The 26,372-nt window shown below is 36.4% G+C and overlaps 1 protein-coding gene and 2 long non-coding RNA genes across 3 annotated transcripts; 2 read left to right on the forward strand and 1 right to left on the reverse strand.

The window, feature by feature from the left end:
• Window positions 1-1,097: 1,097 nt before the first annotated feature.
• Window positions 1,098-3,444, reverse strand: LOC147763808 (uncharacterized). Its single transcript, XR_015331901.1, has 2 exons — window positions 3,163-3,444; window positions 1,098-2,252 (listed from the first exon to the last, which is right to left on the reverse strand). It is a non-coding gene; the product is annotated as an uncharacterized LOC147763808 (long non-coding RNA).
• A 4,843-nt stretch (window positions 3,445-8,287) lies between these two features.
• Window positions 8,288-12,995, forward strand: LOC147763809 (uncharacterized). Its single transcript, XR_015332199.1, has 3 exons — window positions 8,288-8,347; window positions 11,151-11,220; window positions 11,933-12,995. It is a non-coding gene; the product is annotated as an uncharacterized LOC147763809 (long non-coding RNA).
• Window positions 12,996-16,131: 3,136 nt separating this feature from the next.
• Window positions 16,132-26,017, forward strand: LOC147763810 (uncharacterized). Its single transcript, XM_087000871.1, has 2 exons — window positions 16,132-16,826; window positions 25,953-26,017. The coding sequence occupies exons 1-2, from the start codon at window positions 16,145-16,147 to the stop codon at window positions 26,015-26,017; spliced, it is 747 nt and encodes a 248-aa protein (XP_086856997.1). The 5' UTR covers window positions 16,132-16,144.
• Window positions 26,018-26,372: the final 355 nt, after the last annotated feature.

The raw sequence follows: 26,372 nt of genomic DNA on the forward strand, positions 1-26,372 counted from the left end.
CGGGTGACATTCTTTTGTTAGATAGAGGTTTTACTGTAGAAGATTTATTACTTTCTAGACAAGTTTCTTTGAACATTCCTCCATTTCTAAAAGGTAGAGAAAAACTAACACCTCAAGAAGAGCTACTGTATAAAAAACTTTCTAAAGCCCGAATCCATGTTGAGAGGTACAATGAACGCCTAAAAAAATTCAAACTTATAGCAGGTACAATGCCTTTGAATATGACAGAACTAGCATCACAGGCTGTCTTTGTAGCTGGTTGCCTCGTCAATTTCCAAGACCCTCTGGCAAAATAAGTACAGTAGGTAGTAGACATAATTAGGTTCAGAAAACAATATCTGTATATAGTTAATTTCAGGGTTTTTTAATTGTGCAATGTTTTTTGATGTTGAAAGAGTAATAAATTTTAATTGAAAATTGTGAACTTATGTATTTTCTTTTATTGAACCTACAAAGGAAAGCAGTATATACATAATGATACAAAGAATATTCCATGACTTGTGCAATAAATTGGTTTATACGTTTGAAAAAAAAAAATGGATTATTGTTTGTCAAATTTAAATTTACATTTGCAATTATTTTCATCCCATGAATGCACCTGCAGTGTTCAGATCTAATTGAGAGTCACTTCAAAATTTGTTCTCTTAAATGTTCTTTATTTCCATTTACGTCTAGAGTTCCCCTTTTTATCGTCAACCCTAAAAGTGAGGTTACATCCTAGTTTGCTTGAAAGATGCAACTTGCTGCCAACCTTTACCGCTTGGTATAGGAAATATAGTTTGCCAGAAAAAAAATAGTTTTGTATGGGTTTTGGAACCTTTTCTGTCCCTTACAGCCCCTTTATGATTTAGATTATGAAAATGGTGCACTCAGAATTTTTTTCTGTTAATTATAGACTGTAAAATTTTACGAATAATAGGTGATATATCAAAATGCAACAATATGTTTAAAAAAAACTAGATGACAATTGGCTATTCAGATGAAAATAGCTGACTTTTGAGATTTCCTTTGCTAAAATGAATGGATGTGCAGTGTTTACTAGATCCCCTGAATTTTATAAAAGCAATATGCAAATGGACAAAATGAAAACACTAATAATCATTAATGCAAAATGTTTATTGAAAAAAATATTTATCATCCTGACTAATCATGTCTTCCTTCCAATTATTTTCTGTTAATCTTTGTATGCTACTAAAACTTATTAAGCAAAACTGAACAACTTCATTATATAATTATATACAAGAAGTTTTCTTATTAACATATCTGTGCTATTGAAATGGGAGCAATGATAATGCCACATATGACAATTGTTCATAGTTTATTATATCACCTTGTTCTAATACAATACATATTAAAATGCACATAAACCACAAAAATTGAGCACGAATAAGATAAACACTAAAGATGCCATCCCAAACTATTCATGTCAGTTAAAAAAAAATTGAACACCTTCATTATTTACCATCAGTCCTCTCATCGATACACCTGTGCTGTTGAAATACAATGATAGGACAAGATGTGAATCAGGACAGAAGCTCATTCCTTTCCCTACTTAGGTCATAGTCTATATATGTAAACTGAAGAGTTGTCTGCCACATACATATGGTATCTGCTTTACCTAAGTCATTCAAAAACTTATTTTTGGCCTCTACAGTAATAATTGTCCCTGCAGGCCGAGGGTCAAAGGCTATTACATTAGTTTGCTTTCGCTTGGAGTTATATACTTTCTTGTTGATGCTGTCAGGCATTTTCCTTTTGCTGCCACTGGCACGGCAGGTCTGTGCATGCTGGATCAGAGGCACGTATCCCTGTCTGCAGAGTAGCAATGGCAAGTGGCATCCAACACAGTTCCACTTACAACAGACAGAGCAATAGTCACAGTGTATGGATTTTCATTTCTCATAAAGGGCAAAACTTTGGCTTTGACATGAAATATACTGTCAGACACTTTAGTCTCTACACAACCCACATTGCCAGACTGAACATACTGTTGTCCTCGTACTAGAGGTTTTCCAGTAACCATACACTGGTTATCCGTATCCCCTGGAAGGCTTGGCATGCTCTCCACCAACCAGTATTTGTATTGTGCTGGCAACGAAGTGGCTACTAATGGCTTCCATCCTGTGACTGGCGGGATAGGTTTGTTGGCAGATCTTTCCACCAAGATACCTGCCTTCTTCTGGTACCATTTCCCCCCATCAATGGTAATATCGATGTCCACGGACCTTCCATTTGCTATGCAATCATTGCATCTAGATTAAAAACAATAAACAAACATTAGCAATGATCCAACACCAAAAGACAAGGTATTATTGGAGGGAAATGATCTAAAAAACAATGATCAGCCTCAATAATAAATCTCTCCTGCACCAACTTGTATGTCTATAATGCCACACAAAACAATGACTTCCTTGTGTGTGTATGTGTATAAAAGAACATTGGTCATAAAACTTGAAATGTGTAAAACATTATAAAAAATATATTTGATTCAATAGTATGAGTACTGTCAGTAAATAACTACTCAGCTAATGTTTGCACTTTAAATTAAGACACATTCTAACTTGGTGTAGGCCTACCTGCAGTTCAACAAAATTTTCAATCAACTGACATGTTCTAAAATAATTCAGTACATTTTTAAAACTACTTATATTTAATTGATATCACAGGCCTGTAATAAACCTTGAAAGTCTAAATCATAAATGCAACCTGGAAATCAATACAAACATTCAAGCTATCCCCTTGCAGTGGGCCCTGTGAAACGAGACCGCCATTTTCATTTTGTTTATACACACACAAGAGGATACAAGAGCAACGTGTTATACTTACGCTGATAGCACAGTCAAAATTTGGACATTAGTACACACATTGACTAAACCATCTCACAAGTAGAGGAAGAAGATATTTTTATTGCACCGTAGTTATATTAACACGATAGTACAAGGCTTCTGAACATGACACTGTGAAGTTCGGTCGCATATTTTGATACACACGTAATATGTTAACTAGTATATTCATTTTATCCCCGAAAACCTATCAGTGATATCGATGATAGCAACTGCGAGTTACTCATATTTCACTGATGTATAGACATACATGAATATTTAAGAACGGCTCTTTCCGATACACGTGTTTTACAGACACAAGAAATATCACTGAACCTACCTTGCGACCAGTTCACTCCGGTTTCCACTGGATTTTAAGCCCCTGCAAGGCAAGCCAACGTCTCAACTGAATATTGGAATGTTCAGCTGCTGTTTCATAGGAAAATTTTGCTCCTGGGACATCATCCTCGGTCAATCTAACGAAGGAAACAGTTGGTGTCCCTTCCTTCGCCATTGAAATTCAACGTGCAGACTGCTGTACTTGTCCGACTTCCGCCTTCAGCAGTGAACTCATTAATATGCATGAGATAGTAGTGACGCAATAGGTTGCTTCTCGCTATTGATTGTACAGCTAGGCTTTTTAATCTGTTCTCACTACCGTGATCGTGTCTACGGACACGGTTACTCTTCACCGTGACCAAGCCTACCGCCCACTTTTTGAACAATGGAAGTAGGAGGATCGTTTAACAATGGATATTTAGCCAGTCGCGTGGCAGGAGAGCGTGTCCCGATCTCTCAACCTGGCAGGGGGCGACCGTCTTATTCAGGAAGCGTGATGGCATTAATAGCCGCTTATTGCTGTCCGGTAAATATTGCACCGCTTCTTATTACTTCAAAAATCAAAGCATCTACTTACTGTACTTCGTCAGTTAAACGGGAATATATAAAGCGGGTTTAGCAGAAAATACCATTTTGGCCCCAACCATTACTTTCCCCCCGTCTACCGTCGTTAACTTTGACGTGTCGACACTAACGACCCCACCATCATCGCACTCTACCACTCCATATCTGTCTGCAAATAATAGTATTTGGCAACATTACACTCAATCTACAAGTCAATAACAATAACAAAAATAAATAAATACGCTGTACATAATCATTATTTCAGGACGTGTTTATAAGCCTTGGTTAATTTATGAAAATGTCTTTTTTTCTAGTTGAATGATATTAAACAATTTACTATGAAGAGCATCGCCACTACAGAGATTAGGAAGTAAACTCTTCATGGCACTAAGATGGGTGCAAATGTGTACCCTCTCCAGCACTGTCAAAGGTCCACAAACAAATATATACAAATTTGTCAAGACGACAAGATAGATTTCACTACGATGTATCAAGTGTAATAATTGTTACATATATATTCTAAATGTTGCTTACTTATAATTGCATTAAGAAAAATCAGTATATCAATTAATTTAGTTTAAATAAAATCATCTGCAACAGAGGCTAAAAGCTGTGCACCTGGGACTAAGGGACTGCCTAAGCTTAAACATATTGAAGACAAAGACAACTTCCTTTCTTTTCCGAGGGAACAATAACGGGGGCGAAAGGAGCGTGCAAACGTGCATCAGAGAAGAAGCCCTACAATGTAGTTGCGATTTTATCTGCAATGGTGGTCACAAGCTGGTCTCATCCTTCAATGCGATGGAGTTTGATACACCACACATGTAAACATTCATATTTAAGAAAAAATCGAAAAACATTAGTACAACTGGTCTGTGGGACAGTCATTTACTTGTATTGAAACTTAAAAAGCATCAAAAAAGGGACTCACTTGTACAGTTGATATTTGAAGAATGACGCCGAAATATTTTCCTGTTCCTGCAGCGTACATTAACTGTACTTGTGTATACATGTAATTACGTACGTATTTATTCTCCTCTCGAAACATATCGCGCACAATTCTCTCGACAACTATCATCGTTATATGAGGAATGTTGAGGACATTTTGAAAAACAGGCAGTCTTAAAACAACTTTATCACTATTCTAAATATTTAAATACAAGTGCATTTATAAGGGCAAATACTGTATATCATTTTGCTTGCTTATAGCCCGCATTTCTGAAGAAATGCAGTAAGTCACACTTTACAAAGGTTGAAATGGTGTCGCCGACATAAAACAACCTCACTTGGCAATGTTATGCTGGAGTTTTGTTAAGTGATGTCAGGCATAGACCTGAAAAGGTTAATTTGATCTACATTAGTGCGTTAAACATCGAAACGAGGTAATTTCTGGTAGTGCGTCTCCGTCGATAATTAATATACCGGTATGATAGAAGAAAGAGTCTTGACAATTTCCCTCAAAGTTATCTCTTCATTGTGTCCAGACGGGAGATGTGCATTTGCTATACAGTACTAAGCAACGTTCGTACATAAACGTTTATCTAAACACATCTGTCAGGAAAATGAGTCAAGATAGATTTCACTTAGATGTTTCAAGTATAATTTCATATTTACTCCAAATGTGGCCTAATTAAAAGTCCATAAAGAAAAACAGCATATCAATTAATTTATTTTAAGTTAAATTATCTGCAACAGAAGCTAAAAGCTGTGCACCTCGGACTAAGGGACTGCCTTTATTGAACTAAACTCAAACAACTTCCTTTCTTTTCATACAGAACAATAAAGGAGGTGAAAGCGGCAATTGCAGTATATATACGTGCATTGTACAGTGTACATCAATTAAGGGGTCCGGTTGCTGTAAAGGGTGTAATTATATATATGTACTCCAATGAGGTCTTGGTGCGATTTTATGTACTAATAAAACAACCTTATATTAATGTCACTGGGTTCAGCAACAAGAAATTTAATTCACATCTTTCCTATTATGTTAAATGTAACAATCAGGGCTGAAGAGGTGAAATGGTTAAATAAATAAGGGGCGGGGGGGGGGGGGGGGTATACTTTTTCGAGAGAGCCAGGGCTCAATGCCCCCCAGCACACAAGCAGGAAAACTAAAGGATTTCTTAAGGAAAATGTAAATTTCATAGAAAACATCTGGGGCCAGTTTTATAAAGGATGTTTATCACTAACCAGTGGATAAGCCTAACCAGTGGATAAATTCTCCTAACACCCATTAACTAAAAGACGGTTAAAATGTGTTTCATATACAGTGTTCTGACTGAACACTGTATATGAAACAAGTTAACTGGCCAATGTTTAACTGGATAAAATAATTATTTAAAGGTCAGTTAACTAACAGAATGTTTAAACACTGTTTATGAAACACAATTTCATCCGTCATTTAGTTAACGGGGTTTAGGAGAATTTATCCACTGGTTAGAGTTAAACACTGGTTAGTGCTAAACGTCCTTTATAAAACTGGGCCCAGGTCTACGATGAAACACCGCTTAAGAAAATACACTAAGCCAAAAACAAAAAATGAACTAATAAGTGGGATGCAGGAATTCTAGAAGACGGTCACAACTGAGGAATGTATAAAGTACATAAACCATATAAACAAAGTTATTCCGGAGGTGTTGAAAAGGGAAGGCCGTGCATCCGGATATTAGATTAATGATTATCAGGAGAATGCACTTTTTCAATTAAATGACTGTTCGTAATAGCCATTTTACTAATTTGCCATTTTTAAAATTTATTTTTTATAAAATTGTTGTAGTTTACTGTATGGACGTTCCGTGTTAATTGTGAATAAACCGACTATTCATTGACTGCAATAATTTGTTTCATTATATATACATGTAGGTCACATTCCACTTCATTGAAAAAGACAATCACCGCATAATTCTGCCATATTCATACTTCACTTTTTCAATTGGCTTGAGCATGATATCGTGACTCTTATCGTTTCACCTAAGTAAGCCAAAATAAGATGAAAGGGCAACATCGGTAAATTAATTATATTTCATTCAATTACAAAATTCTATTTTTGAAAATGTCTACGAAGTTCGGAATGCGGTGAATAAACAGAAATATCGTCAGTGCTTGAACCATGGTTAAACCCAACATTTAGTCTTCCATGTTTTAACAAAGGGCACGTGCCGTTCTACACCAGAACAATGCTTGGAACTAGCGGGGCGTATGATTGCACAGGCTGCTTGACGGGACACGATGTAGACAGCGGGGAGTCCGAGATGGTTACGATTGATAACTTAACAGCTTAAACTGTCGATATTTGCCCTGTTATTATCCTCGCGGGGGTTATCAGGAGTCACGGTCGCACTGACCGTGACCTACTGTGAACGGTCTTATTGACCTAGCTGTACCTTTATGTGAAGGTGTTTGTCAATAAAGAATCTGAATCTGAATCTGTTGAAATTGACAAAGCCTGCCGGTGTTTACCGTTTGATTGATTTGATTTAACTTGCTTTCTGGTGTCGTTTTGAGAAATTAAATTGGAAATGTTTTGCTGATTGTATGTATTAATAAGTAAATCCATCGGGCTTTCCTTAGAATAACATTTATTTTCTCTTTATTGTAAGGGGATTCCTTACTAGACCTCGGCTCTTCTCAATGTAAATGCTCTCTGTGTGGTCCAAGCCTATTAAAGTTAACTGGCCCAAGTCCAATTCTCAAAAAAAAAAAAATAAATAAATAAATAAAAATAAATAAATAAATAAATAATAATAATAATAATAAAATAAATAAATAAATAAATAAATAAATAAATAAAAATAAATGAATAAATAATAATAATAAATGAAAATAAATAAATGAAATAAATGAAAAATAAAATAAAATAAAAACTTAATTTAATTTGAGTACATGTTACAGCCGAAAGAATTAACTGGGCCAGTAAGTAACTGTTTTTAAGAAATTTCACAGGCCCAGTCAAAAAAAAAAAAAAAAAAAAAATATATATATATATATATATATATATAATAAAAAAAATAATAATAAACTGCAAGTGCAACTGTGTACCTGAACTCATATGCCTCTGATTGGCTGATCTTAAAGAGGCCAAGTGGCTCTGCCCAATCATGTCGCACCCCATCGTTGTGTCTCACTGGTGCCACTTGGAAGTAATTAGTGTAAAAAACAAAGATGAGACATCCTGACTGAAATTAAGGAAGAAACATCTGGAGCTTGTTTTATAAGAGCCAACCTCCCCCCCTCCCTGCCCTGGAAAGCTTATCTAACAATAATAATCTCATCTCAGATATATCCTTTTATTACTTACTATCCTTACTATCTTTCCATATGTGTAATGTATAGTAGCTAGAGAGCCTCTAAATGTAAAACATTTCAGTGCTCAATAAATTATTATTATTATTATTATTTTATTGTGACCAATAAATTATATTTATCTCCGGAACGATAACACCGCCTCACGCGGATTCTCACACGCATTTAATATCTCGTATGACTCAGTGAAGACAGCCTCGTTATAGGCTTTCGTCCCACTGTCCGTTTTGCGTATCACCTAGTATCGGTAGGAGGTGTTTGGGGGAGGGTGCAAGTGCTGAAGACCAGTACTAGTATGAAAGATCTGTAGCCAGGTACATGTAAGTGCGAAGACTAGTTCTGTTCTGTTCTCTTTCTCTTAATGTTGGGTATAATGTGATGTCAGACTTATTGGATTTAAATGAATATACTGTACTAGAATAAATCAATTTTGATCGGTAGGGTAGGCCTACGTGACATACATACATATGCCTACAGACATGCGCGCGCGCGCGCGTGTGTGTGCTGTTTATAAAATATTTCTAGTTTTAATCTTTGAAGGAGAAAACAAGCCAATTCCTATTCAATCAATGCTACATGTACACGAATATTACCTTGAACTGTTAAGTTGCTTTGCAAAGTAAACATTGAAGTAGGCCTAATTGTGGAGACGAAAAACCATGATAGATCAATTTTGCTCAAAACACCGAATAGGAATACCTTCATACATAAACATTTAAAACGTTTTGCCAAATAATTGGCACTCACTATTAGTGAGATAGTTCAGGCTTTAACAGTAAGTCTCGAGTTGCCTCCCAATTCATGTCAGCCCTCACCCGTAGGGGGCAGCTTCCATTTAGTATATGTATCTAGGTCGTTAGTGTAAATATAGAACGCACACTGTACACATTTATAACAGCAACGGATTTTTGAGGAAAATAAAAAGGCGAGTATTTTTTGCTCTGTTTTATTGTTACAGTACATATTGGTGTAGTAGAAGGAGCGACTCTCGGGTGTATATGTTAGTTTATAGCACTTATGAGCCACATTGCTCAGGAAGCGACTCCAAAATCCTTCCATATAAATGAAATTATTTTATAATCTTTATTCAAGGTCGCTTCTAGTCAGCGAGGGCTGTTTCTTAATATTCGTACTCAAAATTGATTTCAACGGTATCAGTGGCAGAGATAAGCCTTTACGTTATGCACCCTCTGTCAGTTATTGAGGCCACACTATCCTTACTAGTTAAATATCTAAGTGTGTCACCTTCCAAGAATACAAATGTTTTGTCAGTGTTACCATATCACAGCGAGTACACATCCATAAGGCAAGTTGAATAAGTTCAGCGCGTCACACTAGAGGCGGAATGAGCAAGAATGCCATCGGAAAGACAATTCTTTGCACTTTCCTGGATATTCGAAGAGGATTCTTATATTTCTGAGTGCATTCCAAATATTTTTACCCATTCTCGTGGCCGGCCCGAATGTTTTGCTCATGCTCAAAACTTTCGAAGTGCATTCCAAGTGTAGAAATATCGAATGGCATTCTAGGTGTATTCTAACTGCACTATAAGTGCATTCTTAACATTCTTAGGGCATTCCGACAGCATTCGAAACATGCTGATCGCGTTCGAGGGAGAACCGAAATGGCAAGACACTTCGAATCGTGCTAGAATGAGCCGGAATGTAACTCGAATGCATTTCGATGGCTGCCGAAATCCTATTTCAGCCAGCTATCGAACTACACTCGTACGACCTTCGAAGTGCATTCTAAATATTCTGATTGTATTTTGACAGCATTATCGATAGGCCTATTCTTAGTTTTCCAAGTACATTCGAGCTGCATTTGAGAGCTAAAAGGCCCTACAGCCAACATGTGCACGAATAATTCCAGGCGGATTCAAACGCATTTTGAGTATTCCAACGGCATTCTTACAAGAATTCTTCATTCCGGTTGGTCCTGCTTGATTCCTGCTGCTTCCGAATAAGGGTGACGGGGCCTTTAGAATGACACTTAATACCCCCGTCACACTAGAGGCGGAATGAGAAAGAATGCATTCCAAGTGGAAATTCTAACTGCACTATGACTGCATTCTAAATATTCTCACGGCAGCATTCCGACAGCATTCGAAACATTCTGATAACATTAGAGGAATATTCGAACTGACAAGTTACTTGAAGCCCCCGTCAAACTTATTCGAAATCAGTAGGAATCAAGCCGGAATTACTAAATTAAAAATTCGTGCCATATTCGAGAGGGAATTTAAAATTATCATAAAATATTAGGCTTTGTAAGAATGCCTCTGGAATACTAAGAATGCACATCGAACCCACCTGGAATGATTCTTGCACATTCCAGGTATATTACATCTCAAATGCACCTCGAATGTAGTTGGAATAGGCCTACTGTAGGGAAATTGCGATAAATTTCCTCTTGGAATGCACTTCGAAAGTTTTTGACATGACAAAAGCATTCGAGCCGGCCACAAGAATGGGTAAAAATATTTGGAATGCATTTAGAACTTTTAGAATGTTTTTAGAATGCTATTCGAATATCCAGGAATGCACAAAGAATTGAATTTCCGACGCCATTCTTAATCATTCCGCCTCTAGTGTGACGGGGATTTTATACTCCGCCAGAATGTTTCGAATGTGTCTCGGATGAGCTGAAATATTAATTTTGCCAGCAATCGAACTACACTGCGCCGTTCAAAAAATATTCTAAATATTCTTACTGCCTTCTTACAGCATTATAAATATTCCTAGTTTCCCAACTACATTCGAACTGCTTTTGAGAGCTACACAGTCGAAAATGCACCCATCATTCCAGGCGAATTCAAGCTCATTCTGAGTATTCCAACGGTACTCTTAATTAAGGTCAATTTGAAATTTCCCCCCGAATGTGGTTCGAATTTTAAAAATTCTTCGTTCGGGCTCATTCTTCTTCATTCATGCTGATTCCGAATAAGTGTGACGGGGGTATGACTAATCCTCCGCGTGACTCGAGACGAAGAAGCTAAACCGGTGCGTTTATACATGTACTTTATTTATTCACGTCCATATATTTGAAAGTAAAACGCAAGGCTGGGCGGTATAAAGGTGAGTAAGAGTTGATAATGTGCGTTGAACATTGTTTTTATTTCAGGCTGGGGCTGTCAGTCCAATTTGTCTATGCAGAAACTAGCGTTGGCTCGCCATGCGTATGCTACATACATGTATGTATACAAGGTCATGGGCCCATTCAGCGGGACCTCCATGTTTAGGACATTTTTCTTCTTTAGTGCGTGATGTATGCACATGACCAATGTTTATCAGTGCGATTCAGGATGTGCATCATTACAAGACGGCATTTTGGAAAAAAATGTAATCAATCCTTTAGATGAAGAACATCGTTTCATGTAAACACCTTTTCATCGGAATTTTTCAAAATGGCGGGTCCCAAAGTTGGTGAGAGGCAGTTGGGTGAAAGTTTAGGGCTTTTTTTTTGTTGATTTAAACATGATTTATGCACATGACTAATGTTTATCATTAACATAAAATTACGACGTGAGTCATTACAAAAAAGCATTTTAGTAAAAATGTAATCAATCCTTCAGATAAAAAACATCGTTTCAAATAAACAACTTTTCATCGGTCTTTTTCAAATGGCGGGTTCAAAATTTGATGTCAGGGGACTCTTACAGATATTTTTTCAATTTTTTATTACCGTATTATGTTTGCAAATGTTTCATGGTTTTCTCATACAGTTAAGAGTGAAATCCAGTTACAGGCATTATTATGGCAAAAGTGAATCAGCCCTTTAAACGTAAAACATGTTTCAAACCACACCTATTTCCAATTGGCTTTAGGTTTATTGTTTGTAATTGAGAGTTTCGTTTAGGATATGTAGTTATATGTTGTTATGAATTCCGTACTTACTCATTTCAGGTTGAAGAGAATGCAGATGAAAGATCTTTAGTTTTGATGGGAGATGTAACCATAATTGTTCAGTCAAAATGATTTCTAGCAGCAACTTGATGAGACACAAGGCTCTGTTTTCTTACCACCACTAACATTTAACTACAGTGCAAAAGAGGTTACTATCGATGGTTTTGGGTTTAATTTCAGTCAAGCTATCAAGTTCCTTAATACCTAGTCAACAGTTACTAGTTTCCCTATAACAGAGGTTGTGATTTATTATTTATTAAGATTTTAGAGAATATTTATGTGTAAAGTTTTTTATGTATAACTATTAAAAACTATTTTTCTATAGTCTTATTCAACATGAATGAGACCAAGAATAACCATTTTGCCATTCCTTGATCTGCAATTATTATAACAGAAGCGCCTATCATCTCGAAATGCTGTGTGGCAATGAGCACCATCGCAACCTCTGACATACTTTTAAGGGATAAATAGATATTCTTGAGCTGTGCTAGCTGTTGCTAATGATAACATTTATTGGTAATCAGTGTACCTAAATTTGTCATCTTATTTTAAGTTTGGACCACCAAAAGTAAGGCATATGCAGTTAAACAATACATTGTTTGTAGACAAAAGTGCTATTTATTAAAAAATAAATTTAAATGCAAATATAAACTGATACTGGACCGCAGGTTTAATGGTAAAATTGAAGAGTGGTCCTAGTGTTAAAAGGGAATTAAGTGTTAATTGGCTATCTGTGTACTTGTCAAGACGTATAAAATAATCACCATATCAGCATGTTGCAAAATAAAAACTAACCAATTTTTGCCATATACATTCATGTATTTTTGCATTGCTTTAATCTCTGCTGGGTGTAACAATATTGGCATATTTTCATTGCTGATACTTTGTTTTAGGTGTTACACAAGTTGCTCAAATGATAAAATAAAGTAAAGCAATATCAAGCGTTTAAATATTTGTCTTTCATTTTTTTCTTCCAATGAATTTAAACTGTCATTAGTTGGCCTCATGTACTGTAATAGATAAAGGTACAAAAATAGGTATTGAAATTTTATTTAGGCCACACTTTTTTATTTTTATGGATGACATCCTGCGCGCGCACCGATTTTCCAAAAAAAAAAAAAAGAAAAAAGAAAAAATCCCCCCTCCCAACGGTTGTCGCAAACGTCGTTATTGCATTTGCCTGTAAATGAGCTTTCTGCGCATGCGTATTATCGCCACGTGGAAATATGGCCGCTTTGCCGTCAAATTGATCTCAAGGATTACTTTCAAAATACACGACAATTAAAGTCATAAAGAGAACGGGGCCGTCGTTTTGTGTTGGTTTGCCATTGATATTGGGCATGGAGATATCACCTTTTTACAATTATAGGAAAGGCTGGCCGCGGCCAGCGATTATCGCCCGGAAAATTTCAGTGACATATGACATTGACGAGTCAGTTACTTTAACTGACATATTTGTTATAAAGCAATATGACATATTAATACATAACCAGTATTGCCCTAAAACAACGACCTATGTAAGTGGGTGCCATTAATAATAGGCCTATAATGTGTCAATCAATTTTTTTTTGCTATTGCAGTGTGAATTAAGATGGATTTTTTATTTTCCCACCTAAGTGGCAAGTTGTCAAAACAACACTAAGACACTAAGCACAGCAACATCACATAAATTTTGGTTCGTTGCAGTATTTCCATTCACCAACGGCTATTTTCAACATGAAACGCAATGACTTATTTAATAAACCCTTATGTACGGAATCAACTGTTCTTTAGCCTATTTTGACGATTTTTTTCCTCATGTTCTTGCCAATAATATTAAGGATTATTTGAGCTTGTGAAAGTAGCTCAAACAGCAAAAGACAATTAAGAGCAAACCTATACTTGCATGACAGATGCTATTCTAGCAGACGAAATATTTCCTACAGATGATTCACCTCAAATATTTATTCGGGATACAGAGCTTATTCAGGCCTACCCAACTACCAGACTCGGCACCTAAGGATCCTGAATTAACCGGTATATCGGACCACACTACCCGTTTTCAAGGTGTGTGTCAGATCGCATTTCGACTGTTGTCGTCATTATAACAATATATTCTGTCCAAAGCAGCACTACACTACACCAGGTTTTATTGTAGCGAAAAAAGGATCGACAAGATTAACAAGGTATTTGGTGGGCTGAAGGTCGGACAGGCCACCCGATAGTTTGGCTGCTTCGTGTGAGTGGAAGTAGACAAAATGGCATCGACCGAAATGACCTTTTATAAATTTGGTAGTATCAAGCATAGGCCTATCGTTGCATCATTTTTTTAACAATTCTGTGAACTGTCCATAATGCTTTAATATTCTGAGAGTACAAATGAAGACACGCTGTTTATTTGATATTAGTTTTATTGATTGCTATTTGCTATACCAACAAAATGCATGAAATAACCTTAAATAGATTTGGTAATATGCAGCATATATATTCATGACTTTCTACCAAGTAGGCCCTATTCACAATGCTTTAAAATTTTTCAGAGCATGGATAAAGACATGTTGTTAGTTTGATACGTGTTTCTGTGGTAAATTAGTGTTTCCAGCTGTGTACTGGCGACATAACTTTTCTTAAGCAGTAATTTTTTTGGACTGTTTTTTTTTTTCGCCCTCTCGCACCGATTTTGGGGTCCCCAGAGCATGTCATCCATAAAAATAAAAAAGTGTGGCCTTATGTTAAAATTATGGTTAGTGCATATGCAATAACTTATTTTCATTTCCCCAGTTTTCCTGTGCAAGCTTTTCTCTACCTTGTATATAAGCAAAAAAAAAATAAATAAATAAAAAATAAAAAATAAAATAAAATAAATAAATAAATAAATAATAATAATAATAATAAAAAGCAACGAGGCTGGCATACATTGCAAGTACTATTTTTTGTGCACATGGCTGTGAATTGAATGTGTCATTCCTAGATGAAAGTAAATTTCCTTTACATGCTTACAATGAAAAAAAGCTGAATTTAAAATAAAGACAAAACTTCTACAGATGCAAATTTTAGCGTTGGAGGTGGATTTGTGAAATTAATCTCATACGTTCTTGACGTGAAACCTATTTTTGCATAACAGATCGTCTCCAGATCAAATGGAGCCTCCATTGACCTCCTAGAAGTATCTTACATGATTTGAAATTTATTTCCCAAAATGGTTGCGTCCAGGCTGGAACTTATTTCTCTACACCTCTCTGTAATCCTACAATGTTTTTATTTCTGTATGAGATTATTAGAGACTTCGCAAGGGTTTATCCCAATTGGCTGAAGCAACCCACGTGGAGGGTCTTTTGAATATGTATTAGACCCAAGCTCTCCCTAAGACCGCATTCACAACGTTTTGAGCCTGGCTTTACAAATCCTGGGGACAAAATATGGCTCAAATCGTTGTGAATGCGGTCTAAGACCACAAGCTGGGTAATTATGAGGATTAAGCCCGTTACAAGGATGGGATGGAAGGAAAACCCTTGTTTTTAATCCTTCTCTTTACAATTTCTTGATTAGACCGATACTGTTGGATCGATCTAAGCATGGGAACACAGTCCTATATAGTATTTCATATGGTTAGCAACACCAAGTTTGTTTAAAAATACATTAAATTATATTTTCCGAGTCAATCAAACATTTGTGAAGTACAGATTGCAAGGCAAACATTTGAATCTATATCATTTTGATGAATGAAACTGCGACCCCACAGACACACCATCGGTCTACGTGGATCGACCCTTTCGCGGGGTTTCCTGCTAAGTACAATCAGCTAAACTGAGCCACATACCTCCTCTTGTTTCACCGTACTCGTATAATCACCAGCTTTTCTGTATTCCACTTAACGCCAGGAGAAGACGTGTTGATCTGTTAAGCTAAGGGGATTAGCGAGAGTCCCCACAGAGTTGGGGAGATCAACGTAGGCCGATGTGTCCCTAAGCCTAAGACTGCATTCCCACAAATTTAGATCAATCCATCTGGATCGACCTAACTCCCTGTGGGTTCACCCTAAATTGCTGTCAGCTGAGCGCGCACAGCAGTTAATTACCCCCTTGCAGCTTTTAGTACGCGGGACAGACATTTAAGCCGGTTAAGCTGACAGTAATCTAGTGAGACCCCCCACGGGGATAGATCTGTGGGAATGCAGTCTAAAAGTCAGAGTCAGAATGAATATTTTATTGCAGCAGATGTTGCCTTCCCATCATGGAAAACGCCGTAGCCTTGAAAGTGTGGAAAGAGCAAAGTGGCCCTAAAGCCAGTGGGAAGCAGGCTCCACAGGAGGACTTCAGGACACTTTGTCTCTATTTCGGCATGAGTGGAAAGGACGGAAACACTGTGAATGTTGGACTGACGTGTTCAGGGTCAAACAGCGACAGCACATGGGAAGAGGGCGATATCTGTCTCACTGGGGATGCTTCTAATCCAACCACAGTCGGCCGTTGCCTTCACGTGCATGACGATGGCACGTGCAAGTGGATCCTCATCGAAATTGAAGAAACGTACCTTAAATCATTAGGACAATATAACAAACAACTAGTATCCTCTTCTGACGATTCGCCGACACAAGGTCGCCTCACTATAAGAACAGCATCTGATGAAGTATCTTATGGAAATGTAGGTGAGACATACGGTCCCGGTTGGTTTCAAGTGATACCGGAACCGGGGGGAACCGGATTCACCAAAGGCGACAGCGGTTCCGTTGTGTTGTCGGAGACGAGTTCATATGATGTGGCGACTCGTCTGAGTGGTGTAATAGGGTTTCACTCTCGCCAGAACCCTATTGTAAAAACTAAAAAAACTCTCATTTCTGAACTAAGGTTTTATCTTTTAAAGGAGGACAAAACTATCGACGAGAAGTACATCCTCACCCGACTTCCCACACTTGGTGAGTAATAGTATATTCCTTACTCCCTAAACCATTACTTTACAGAAATGATTCATTTTTTTGTCAGCAGAACATGTTTTAGTCTCCAGTATAATTAAAGTATCATTTTGCAGAAAAGATAAATGTAATACTTGCAACTTCCAACTGCTTTAATCTTTAGTACAGACTAAAGTATATGCGGTTTATTTTAGCTAAGTTCTAAGTTGAAAAGCCATTACAGTAAGTCACAATTTAAACCTGTTTCCACGTACATGTAGTGCTTACTTAGTTCTACACAAACACGATAAAATATTAGGGTCGTATATTATAAACTGTCACTTAACACAAGAAGTACCTTCTTCGTGGGACTAAAAACCTTGCCAAAGCCAATGGGTCGTAACAAAGGTTTAATACACATGTAGCTCACTCTTCTGTCCAGCTTCCATAATGTTCAAGCTTTGGAATTCATATATGTCTTTTATGTACAGACACAGATGTGTGTGTACATATAGCCATCACCTGCGTCTGTCATCGCCCTCGTCGCCGTCGTTGTCGGCGTCATTGCCGTCGTTGCCGTGCAATTTCACCGATAACACGATATGTGAAAAAACCCTTTACCTTTTGGCTTAAAACCTACAGAACTGATACATATTCATAATACGCAGGCCAAGTTCGAAAATCAGCGTGATCGGGCCATTTTTTTTTGTACAGACGCAGATGTGTCTGTAAATATTGCCGTCACCTGTGTCTGTCGTCGCCGCAGTTGCCGTCGCTGTCGCCGTCGCCATGCACTTTCATCGTAAACACGCTAGGTGGAAGACAGTTTTACCTTTTGGCTTTCTATTTACAGAGCTGATGCATATTCATAAAACGCAAGTCAAGTTCGAAATCGGCATGATCGGGCCATTATTTTAGCAATTAGTTGTTTTTTTCACTCTTCAGCATATATTCAGCACTGTAAACATACTTCAAGGCAAACAGATATGCCTGTTTTCATGAAACTCACAGGGGTAATCAATCCTACTAAAACGCAGGTCAAGTTTGAAAATCAGCATGATCGCGCGGGCTATCATTTTAGAAGTTATGCTGTTTTCTCACTTTTCATTATATATGCAACACTGTAAACACATTTCAAGGAAAACCAATAGACTAATTGACATGGAATTCACAGGAGTGCTTAATATTACTAAAATACAGGTCGAGTTTTAAAAAACCTTGTTTTGTTTATAAGTGCTTTAACGTTATGGAAAGAAAACTGTGTTACTATTTTTTTTTAACTTACGAGAATGATTCTTAGGTTTGACATACAGCTCAAATTAGAAAACCAGCTCTATTGGATTATCATTTTTATTGAATTTATTGATTTTTTTTGTGAAATTTTCATTTTTCTCATTCTGGCACTCTTTAAGTGTGAACTTGAACTCTCATAGGCCTGAAGCCTTATGTTTTTACATTCATCGGTATTACTTGCTGTGCATAATTAAGATTTGATGTTGACTGTGCAGTTAAACATAATGTATTATTGCATCAGAATTGGCAGTCTCCTAGTTTGTGCATTATTATTTCTGTTTTTCTTAAGGTGTGACTTATGGGCCTGAAGACACACTTGTGTGGTCAGTCTGTAATTTCCCCTTGGGTAATCACTAGGCTGAGTTCAGAACAATTAAGTCACTTGCCTAATTAAATGGCCATTAAATGAGATTACATAAAACACACTTGTTGATATTTCCCTGTAAACTCGCAAAGGTTAAGCTCTCTGCTAGATAACACTGTCCATAATAAGGAAGCAGTGATAATTATGCAGTCATGTTGTTTAATATTGCAAAATAAAAAAATATTCCAAATAAAAAAGGGGTGGATTGAGACCATCTTCTAGGTCTTCTTGAATATGGTCAGATTTTAAAGTTTACATTGACGAGTATCTATTTTTTTCTGTTGGAAGACCATCAAAAATGAAGGAAGGATCACCAAAGATACTTTGGAATACTGTTTGAATATATCTCTGGATCCGCTCTTGTTATTGGCCATGTTACCTGTTGTGCATGATTAAAATTCGGTGATGATTGACAGTGCTTTTACAAGCCTTATTGCATCAAAATTGACAAAATGACCTATTTTTGCATCTTTATTTTGTTTTTTTGTCTGTACATTTGGCAGCTTTGCTGCCTTGTTCACAGATTTGTTATTATTTAAAACTTACATTCATATGTAAAAAGAGAAATTAATAACAACACCAAAGACACTGTAAAGTCAAGCTTCCTATTTAATCGCCATGAGGGAACTGCTAGGTGGGGACCGAACTTTTCCGACCAATGATTGACAGACCGTAAAACAGAGTCCACCCCCACCCGTGTAATCTCCTTCTGTTGTAACTCTGTTGTAACTCCTTGATTTTAACAAGCCCCCCCCCCAACAATTGCCCCTCATGGCAAAATTTTCAGTCCACAATGCTTGTAAATGATATCAAAACCACACTCTTCGCATTAAATACATAAAAATAATCGAATAAAATCGATCTTAATTCTTCAGAAAGAAATTATTTGAAAGACTGACATAACGCCTCAGTTTTGCGTATTATCACCTTATTTCCAAATATTTACTCACGATTATTCCTCTGGTTGTTTCATAAGCTTGTTTAACATAGGGACGCTAAGGATGCTCTTTGTTTTCTTTCTGGCAGGGTTGTTAAATAGTTAAAAAAAGGTTGTCGAAACAACTAAAGATTATTGCTACGAAAACACAAACATCAGAGAAGTGGTGCATGTTGTACGTTCATGTAAAGTATTTTAAACCAGTTTGATGTCTACAATATTCAATATGGTCACCATGTAAACTTAAAGGACATCCGACATACCGTCAGAATGGCCTGAACGGAACATATTCTTCAGAAAACATGCCCAATTAACGACATCTTTATCCAAATACACAAATTAAGCTCATTTTGTAAATTTTGGACTATTTGCTCGGCCTGGGAGTTAACGAGCTACGTGGTTACGTGGTCCGACGACGACAATTGTGCCACCGGCGGAGCTGTCAAACTCAGCTGCATACCCGAGGGGTCTAAATCCTCATGAAGCTGTGTAAAACCATTTCCCGTCTATTCAATTCTTTAACAAGCATTAAATTATGCTTATCCCAAGTTGTATAAAACACTGCATTTAAATGATTTAAGGGTACTGTTAATTATTCCATATTAGGTCCATGTTATTTGTGAAATTCAATTTATTTTATTAAACTGCTGACACCCCGTCTTGCATACTTTTATTAAACTGAGGTAAACAATGCCTGTTACCTTTACAAGTCCTATCTTAATCATCCATCTAACTGGGACTTTTTTACCTCTTAATTAGAGGGTTAAATGGCATTCAATTCTCCTGTAGCTTTTGTCTTGCGAGTATCGAACGCACTCTTGCTGGCGATATTTATCTCAGGTAAAAATCTACCTGTGCGTTAGTTTCCAAGAGCTGCTTCCGCAGACCTGGGGGCACTAGATCTGAACACCAGGTTTATTGAGGAGCTAGAGAAACAAAGGGAGAATTTTTCCTGCAGAGCTTCATAGGAATTTTAACAAGGACTTGATCCAGACCTCCAATTTAAACTAACAGGGTAACATGGGCAATTTTCACAAACAAATAATAAAACTATATTTCAGTTAGCCTCCTTTTAAATAAATATACCGTTATGGGTAAATTAGAATATTTATTAAATCGCGAGAATATTTTTGACTTAAATGATGATTTTATTATTAATGGAAATTGATTAAGCTACTATATGTGGTTCATTTGCTGTGATTACGCTGCCCTTCGTGTTTTGCGTTAGTCTACATTTTGCTGTACCTGCTCGGAATTTTTATGTACAGACACAGATGTGTCTGTACATATTGCCATCACCTCCGTCGCTGTCGCCGTCGCCGTCGTCGCCGAGCACTTTCAATGTAAACGCGATAAGTGGAAGGCAGTTTTAAATTTTTTGCTTAATATTTACAGAGCCAATGAATATTCATAAAACGCAGGTCACGTTCGAAAATCAGCATGATCGGGCCATTATTGTAGAAGTTATGCTGTTTTTTCACTTTTCAGCATATATGCAACACTGTTAACACTTTTCTAGGAAAACCGATAGGCCTGTTGTCATGAAACTCACAGGAGTAATCGATCGTACTATAACGCGGGTCAAGTTCGAAAATCGGCATGATCGGGACACTATTTTAGTAGTTATGCTTTTTTTTTCACTTTTCAGCATAAATGCAATATTGTAAACACAATATAAGAAAAACAGATAGGCCAATTGTCATGAAACTCACAGGAGTAATGAATCTTACTAAAACGCAGTTTGAGTTCGAAAATCACATTTTTCACATTTCCTCAGATTCAATTCTTAGGCATGTTAACAGTCTCATTATTGAACTAATAAGATATGTAAAGGTGTTTGTTTGACATTTCCTGCATCTTTACAACATTGTTAGTTGATTTTGTAAAAAGGATGGTAAACTTGTTATTGTGTATTGTGTAATATAGTTGCAGTTGCCAGATTCAATCATTCACTAGAACTCAGAATGGAAATTGGACATTTTACACTGCTCTATAGATATTTTTCCAATCTCATCAATTTTTTTAGTTGATCATATAAAAATGGCAGTTAACTGTTAATTTGGTTTTATGTTAAAAATTGTTAAAACTGAAAAAAAAAAAAAAAAAACATTTCAGAACAGTGCTGTCTTGTTTACATTTTTGCATTTTCAAGTTGTGACTTTGAAGTTTCATGGGCCTAAAGACCTTTGCTAGTCACATTTTCTGAATATCTATGATACTAATATTTTATTATAAAAAATTAATAGTCATTAGGCCACACTTTTTTATTTTTATGGATGACATCCTGCGTGCGCACCGATTTTCGTCGGTTCTCAAACAAACAAAAAAAAAAAAAAAAATTCCCCCCTCCCAACGAAGTAGGTTGTCAGAAACGTCGTTATTGCATTTGCCTGAAAATGAGCTTTCTGCGCATGCGTATTATCGCCACGTGGAAATATGGCCGCTTTGCCGTCAAATTGATCTATAGGATTACTATCAAAATACACGACAATTAAAGTCATAAAGAGAACGGGGGCCGTCGTTTTGGATTGGTTTGCCATTGATATTGGGCATGGAGATATCACCTTTTTACAATTATAGGAAAGGCTGGCCGCGGCCAGCGATTATCGCCCGGAAAATTTCAGTGACATATATTCTGTCCAAAGCAGCACTACACATAAGCCTACCAGGTTTTTTTTTTGTAGCGAAAAAAAGGATCGACAAGATCAACAAGTTATTTGGTAGGCTAAAGGTCGGACAGGCCACCCGATAGTTTGGCTGCTTCGTGTGAGTCGAAGTAGACAAAATGGCATCGACCGAAATGACCTTTTATAAATTTGGTAGTATTAAGCATAGGCCTATCTTTGCAACATTTTTTAACAATTCTGTGAAGTGTTCATAATGCTTTGCTGAGAGTACAAATAAAGACACGCTTTTTATTTTATATTTATTTTATTGATTGCTATACCAACAAAATGCATGAAATAACCTTAAATAGATTTGGTAATATGCAGCATATATATTCAGGACTTTTTACCTTATTACCAAATAAGCCCTATTCACACTGCTTTAATATTTTGAGAGCATGGATAAAGACGTGTTGTTAGTTTGATACGTGTTTCTGTGGTGAATTAGTGTTTCCAGTTGTGTACTGGCGGCATAACTTTTCTTAAGCAGTAATTTTTTTGGACTGTTTTTTTTTTCGCCCTCTCGCACCGATTTGGGGGTCAATAGAGGATGTCATCCATAAAAATTAAAAAGTGTGGCCTTATGCTGTTAAACATAAAATATTGCATCAAAATTTGAAAAAAAAAACAAACTTATTTTGGACACTGCTCCCATGATGACCATTTAAGGAAAATAATGTCACTCACTGTTCTCAAACTTACAGGAAAGAACCATGGGACTAAAATATAGCTTCAGTAGGCAATGCAATCTGTTTGGTAATTCTTTCTGCCAGTTAAACAGTTTTTTGTGAAAATTTAATTTTTCACACATTGACATTTTCAAGGTGTGACTTTGAAGTTCCGCAGGCTTGAAGACCCATGCTAGTCACATTTTCTGAAAATCCATGATACGTATATTTTATTATTAAAAATTGATGGTCATTATGCTGTTAACCATTATGTAATATTGCATCAGAATAGAAGAAAACACAATTTTGGGTGCTGCTGCCAATATGACCATTATGGGAAAACCATGTTATTTATGATTGCCAAACTTTCAAAAAAGAAAAACAGGACTAAAATGCAGCCTGACTTGGAAAAGCAGTCTAATTGACTTCTTTTTCTGGAAGTTATACATTTTCAAAGTGTGAACTCCCATGGGCCTGAAGCCTTATGCTTGTTACACATTTTACTTACGTTGGTATTACCTGTTGAGCATAATTAAAATTTAATGTTGAATTTGCAGTTTAACATAATGTACTTTTGCATCAGAATTGACAGTAGCCCATTTTGTTATTTCATGCTTTTTGTCTGTACATTTGACAGCTTTGCTGCCTTGTTTAAAATCTGTGCATACAATTTTTGCAGGCCTGGTTACGCCCCTGTTATGTGATGAAAGTTTAAATTTGGCAATTAGTTCCTTTGCTTATTTAAAGAGAATTGCAGTGTAAAATTTTCAACAAGATGTTGGTGCAATAGCCCTTCACTCTTTGTGGATATTTCGCCCGTCAAGGTTTCTCTAAAATTATCTTTCAATCTTTACTCTTTCAAGGGCAGTATAAAGTTATCTGACATATTTTCCTAAAAACTTAAGCCAAGTGTCTCAAGTTCATTCCGTACCCAATTTTTACCCAAGCAATTTTTCTTGAGTAGATCTTTATAGCACGCTGTTATATACAATTTTTCGAAGAAGGGATTTAAATGATACCAGGTTATGTACATTGAACTTAGTAATCAGTAGTGCTCTTTTTTACACCCAACAATCTTTTAAAAATCTGTTTGTGCCTTTCTTATATCCCTTACCAGGTTAAATCTCCATGCATAATTTAAAATATACTAACGTGCGTAAAACTGCACATTTAGTAAACGCATGAAAGTAAATGATTTTTTACATGCTTCTTGTAGCAAACAATGCTCTTTTACCTTGATCTGCTACATGTTATGGGTTTGACAAAGCTTACAAATTTGCTAAAAGTTTTGCGTACAAAAGCAGAACTTGCTTTTCAAGTTATAAAATGATAAATCTTTTAAATTATTTTATATGTCAGATGAAATGAACTTCAGAAACAAATGTTTAAAGCATAAACGAATTAGGATAACGAACCATTTTATTACAGCAATTCCCATTTTTTCTTTAATATACCCCTCTTTTTTCTGTTTTTCCTCAACACGTTTTCTTCCACGGAGATAATGCCTGGGCAAACGCATGCTTCTAGATATATAAGCAGCAATGAATGTCTCAATTAGGTATCCATAGTCTTGTACTTTTGGCTTCCTTTATGGCTCATCTTTTCCATGTTTTAGAAGCAAGTTCTCTTTTGGAATCTGCAAGCAAGGGAGGTGCTACAGGGTTCAAGCCAGTTTTCTTGGTCATTTTGCTTCAAAGTCTATTCACTTTGCTTTAGCGAGTTGTTGACTTCTTTTAGCCTTTGAGAGAGTGAATTACATTGATTCTACTTTGCTCTTATGTGTACTCCTTTGCCACTGTGTCACTGTGTGGAATTAAACGGGCTGCTTTTACAAGTACGAGTCCTTAAGTCTCAACCATGGTCATCCTATGAGATTGATACCCTAAACCAATTGACCAAATAGTACAGCTGTTTTGGGAATTTGCTATGCAACATTAATCAACTTCATATGTCCCAGTCACCTTAGTATTTTTTTGTACAGAAATGCCTCTAAAACTTCTGTAATGGTTACTCTGGCTTGAGTGGTATTGCCAAAGGTTGTGTGCAAACATCTTTGTTTTAAGAGAGTGAGCCTCTTGCCCTGTATTCAGGTCTCTGGTCCGTATACACACATGTAGACGGGAAATTAGTGTGCATGCTTTATGACCTATTTCTAGAATGTCACATTTTCACCTTCGTTTGTCCATTTGTTACTGATTCTCTGATTGTTACCAGCCTATTACTAAAAACTTTCAGAATAGACATTAATGAAGTGTTCAGGATAGGTCATTTTTGGGCTAAAAGTAAGTAGATTTTGGTGGTGATCTACTTGTTAATTAGTTTATTAAGAAAGTTTGTTTTAGTCTGTGTTTCTCCAATGTTTGGATTTCCAAATATTTTTCATCTCTCAGAGAAGAATATTCCAATCGAATAATGTTGGATTTTAAAAATTCATGGAACATATTGAGCAGAACCCATCCGTGAAGTGTGAGAATTACCTGCACCTACATATACATAGTATCATAAACATTCTTTGTCATGTTGTATTTGAACTCCTTTATCGTCACTTACATGTGCCATACACCATTCACCATCAATGTACTTCACTTTGCAGCACCACTTCATAAGTTACCTGAATGTATTATTATCCAACACTATTCTCTGAAGAAACAAAAGATGTTCTTGAAGTTCCAGATATTAGGATATTTATTTGCAACTTCTTTGCTGGTCTCAATTTATTATAGTGATTGCTTCCCGGCTTTATATTTTCAAGCTGGAAACAAGCAAAATTGAAAAATTCAGGTTCTAAGCTACAAGAATCAATAAAATACCTTTGCCTGATGGGGAGTGCGGACAAATCCTTAAATATTGCATTTTTTTCATTTTGGGTCATGGACTATAGGAAGAGTGCAGTACAATAGTGTTTGTTCTTTCATTTTATATGTCCAATGCTTAAACATTTTGTATCTGCAAGCAATGATATACCTGGGCATGGATTGTATTAGGTGTGACAACCGTTATTAACAACAGTGAATTAACCTACATTCCTTCTACATTCTCACCTCAAATCTTTCGTCCATCCTAAAATATACAATGCTTAGTATTATCCTTATCAATATTAGTATTGTCTTTATCATTATTACTATTAATTTATTTACTTTTCATTTATTTAGATGTTTAAAATATTTTACATGTATAATATATTAAGATAAAAATTTTTGCTCATTTGTACCAATTTACCAGTCCCAGAAAATCAAGACCGTCATGCAGTCCCATGCCCAAATAAGCAGGCAAGTTTCGGTGTTTGAAATGATTGCAGTATGGATACTTGTTTTCGTTTTAAGTTAAAGTATGTCCGATTTGCACACGTTTAAGTAAGAATATAAGATGAAATGCATTTGTACATATGTAGTCACATGAAGTATTTTTTAATGATGAATATTATATGCCTGTAATATATTTATGCTTTAATGACATTTTAGTACAAGAATGACTCTGAACCAAGAGGTCGCGCACTAATTATAAATAACAAGACATTTTCCGTGGGTGGCTTTCCAAACCGAGATGGCACAGAGGTAGATGTAGATGCCTTGAGGAAGCTTCTCCATTACCTACAGTATGAAACAGAGATCATCCATAACCTAAAGGCAAAAGTAAGTTTAC

This window comes from Lingula anatina, chromosome 1 (genome assembly GCF_051362555.1).
Source record: "Lingula anatina isolate TDL-2025a chromosome 1, LinAna3.0, whole genome shotgun sequence".
In the NCBI taxonomy this organism is placed as follows: domain Eukaryota; kingdom Metazoa; phylum Brachiopoda; class Lingulata; order Lingulida; family Lingulidae; genus Lingula; species Lingula anatina.

Bases quoted from the DNA above. Each gene is read 5' to 3' on its own strand.
- LOC147763810 (XM_087000871.1), top strand. From the start codon at position 16,145: ATGGAAAACGCCGTAGCCTTGAAAGTGTGGAAAGAGCAAAGTGGCCCT. The intron at 16,827-25,952 runs GTGAGTAATAGT...CCAATTTACCAG, and splicing joins CACCCGACTTCCCACACTTG to TCCCAGAAAATCAAGACCGT.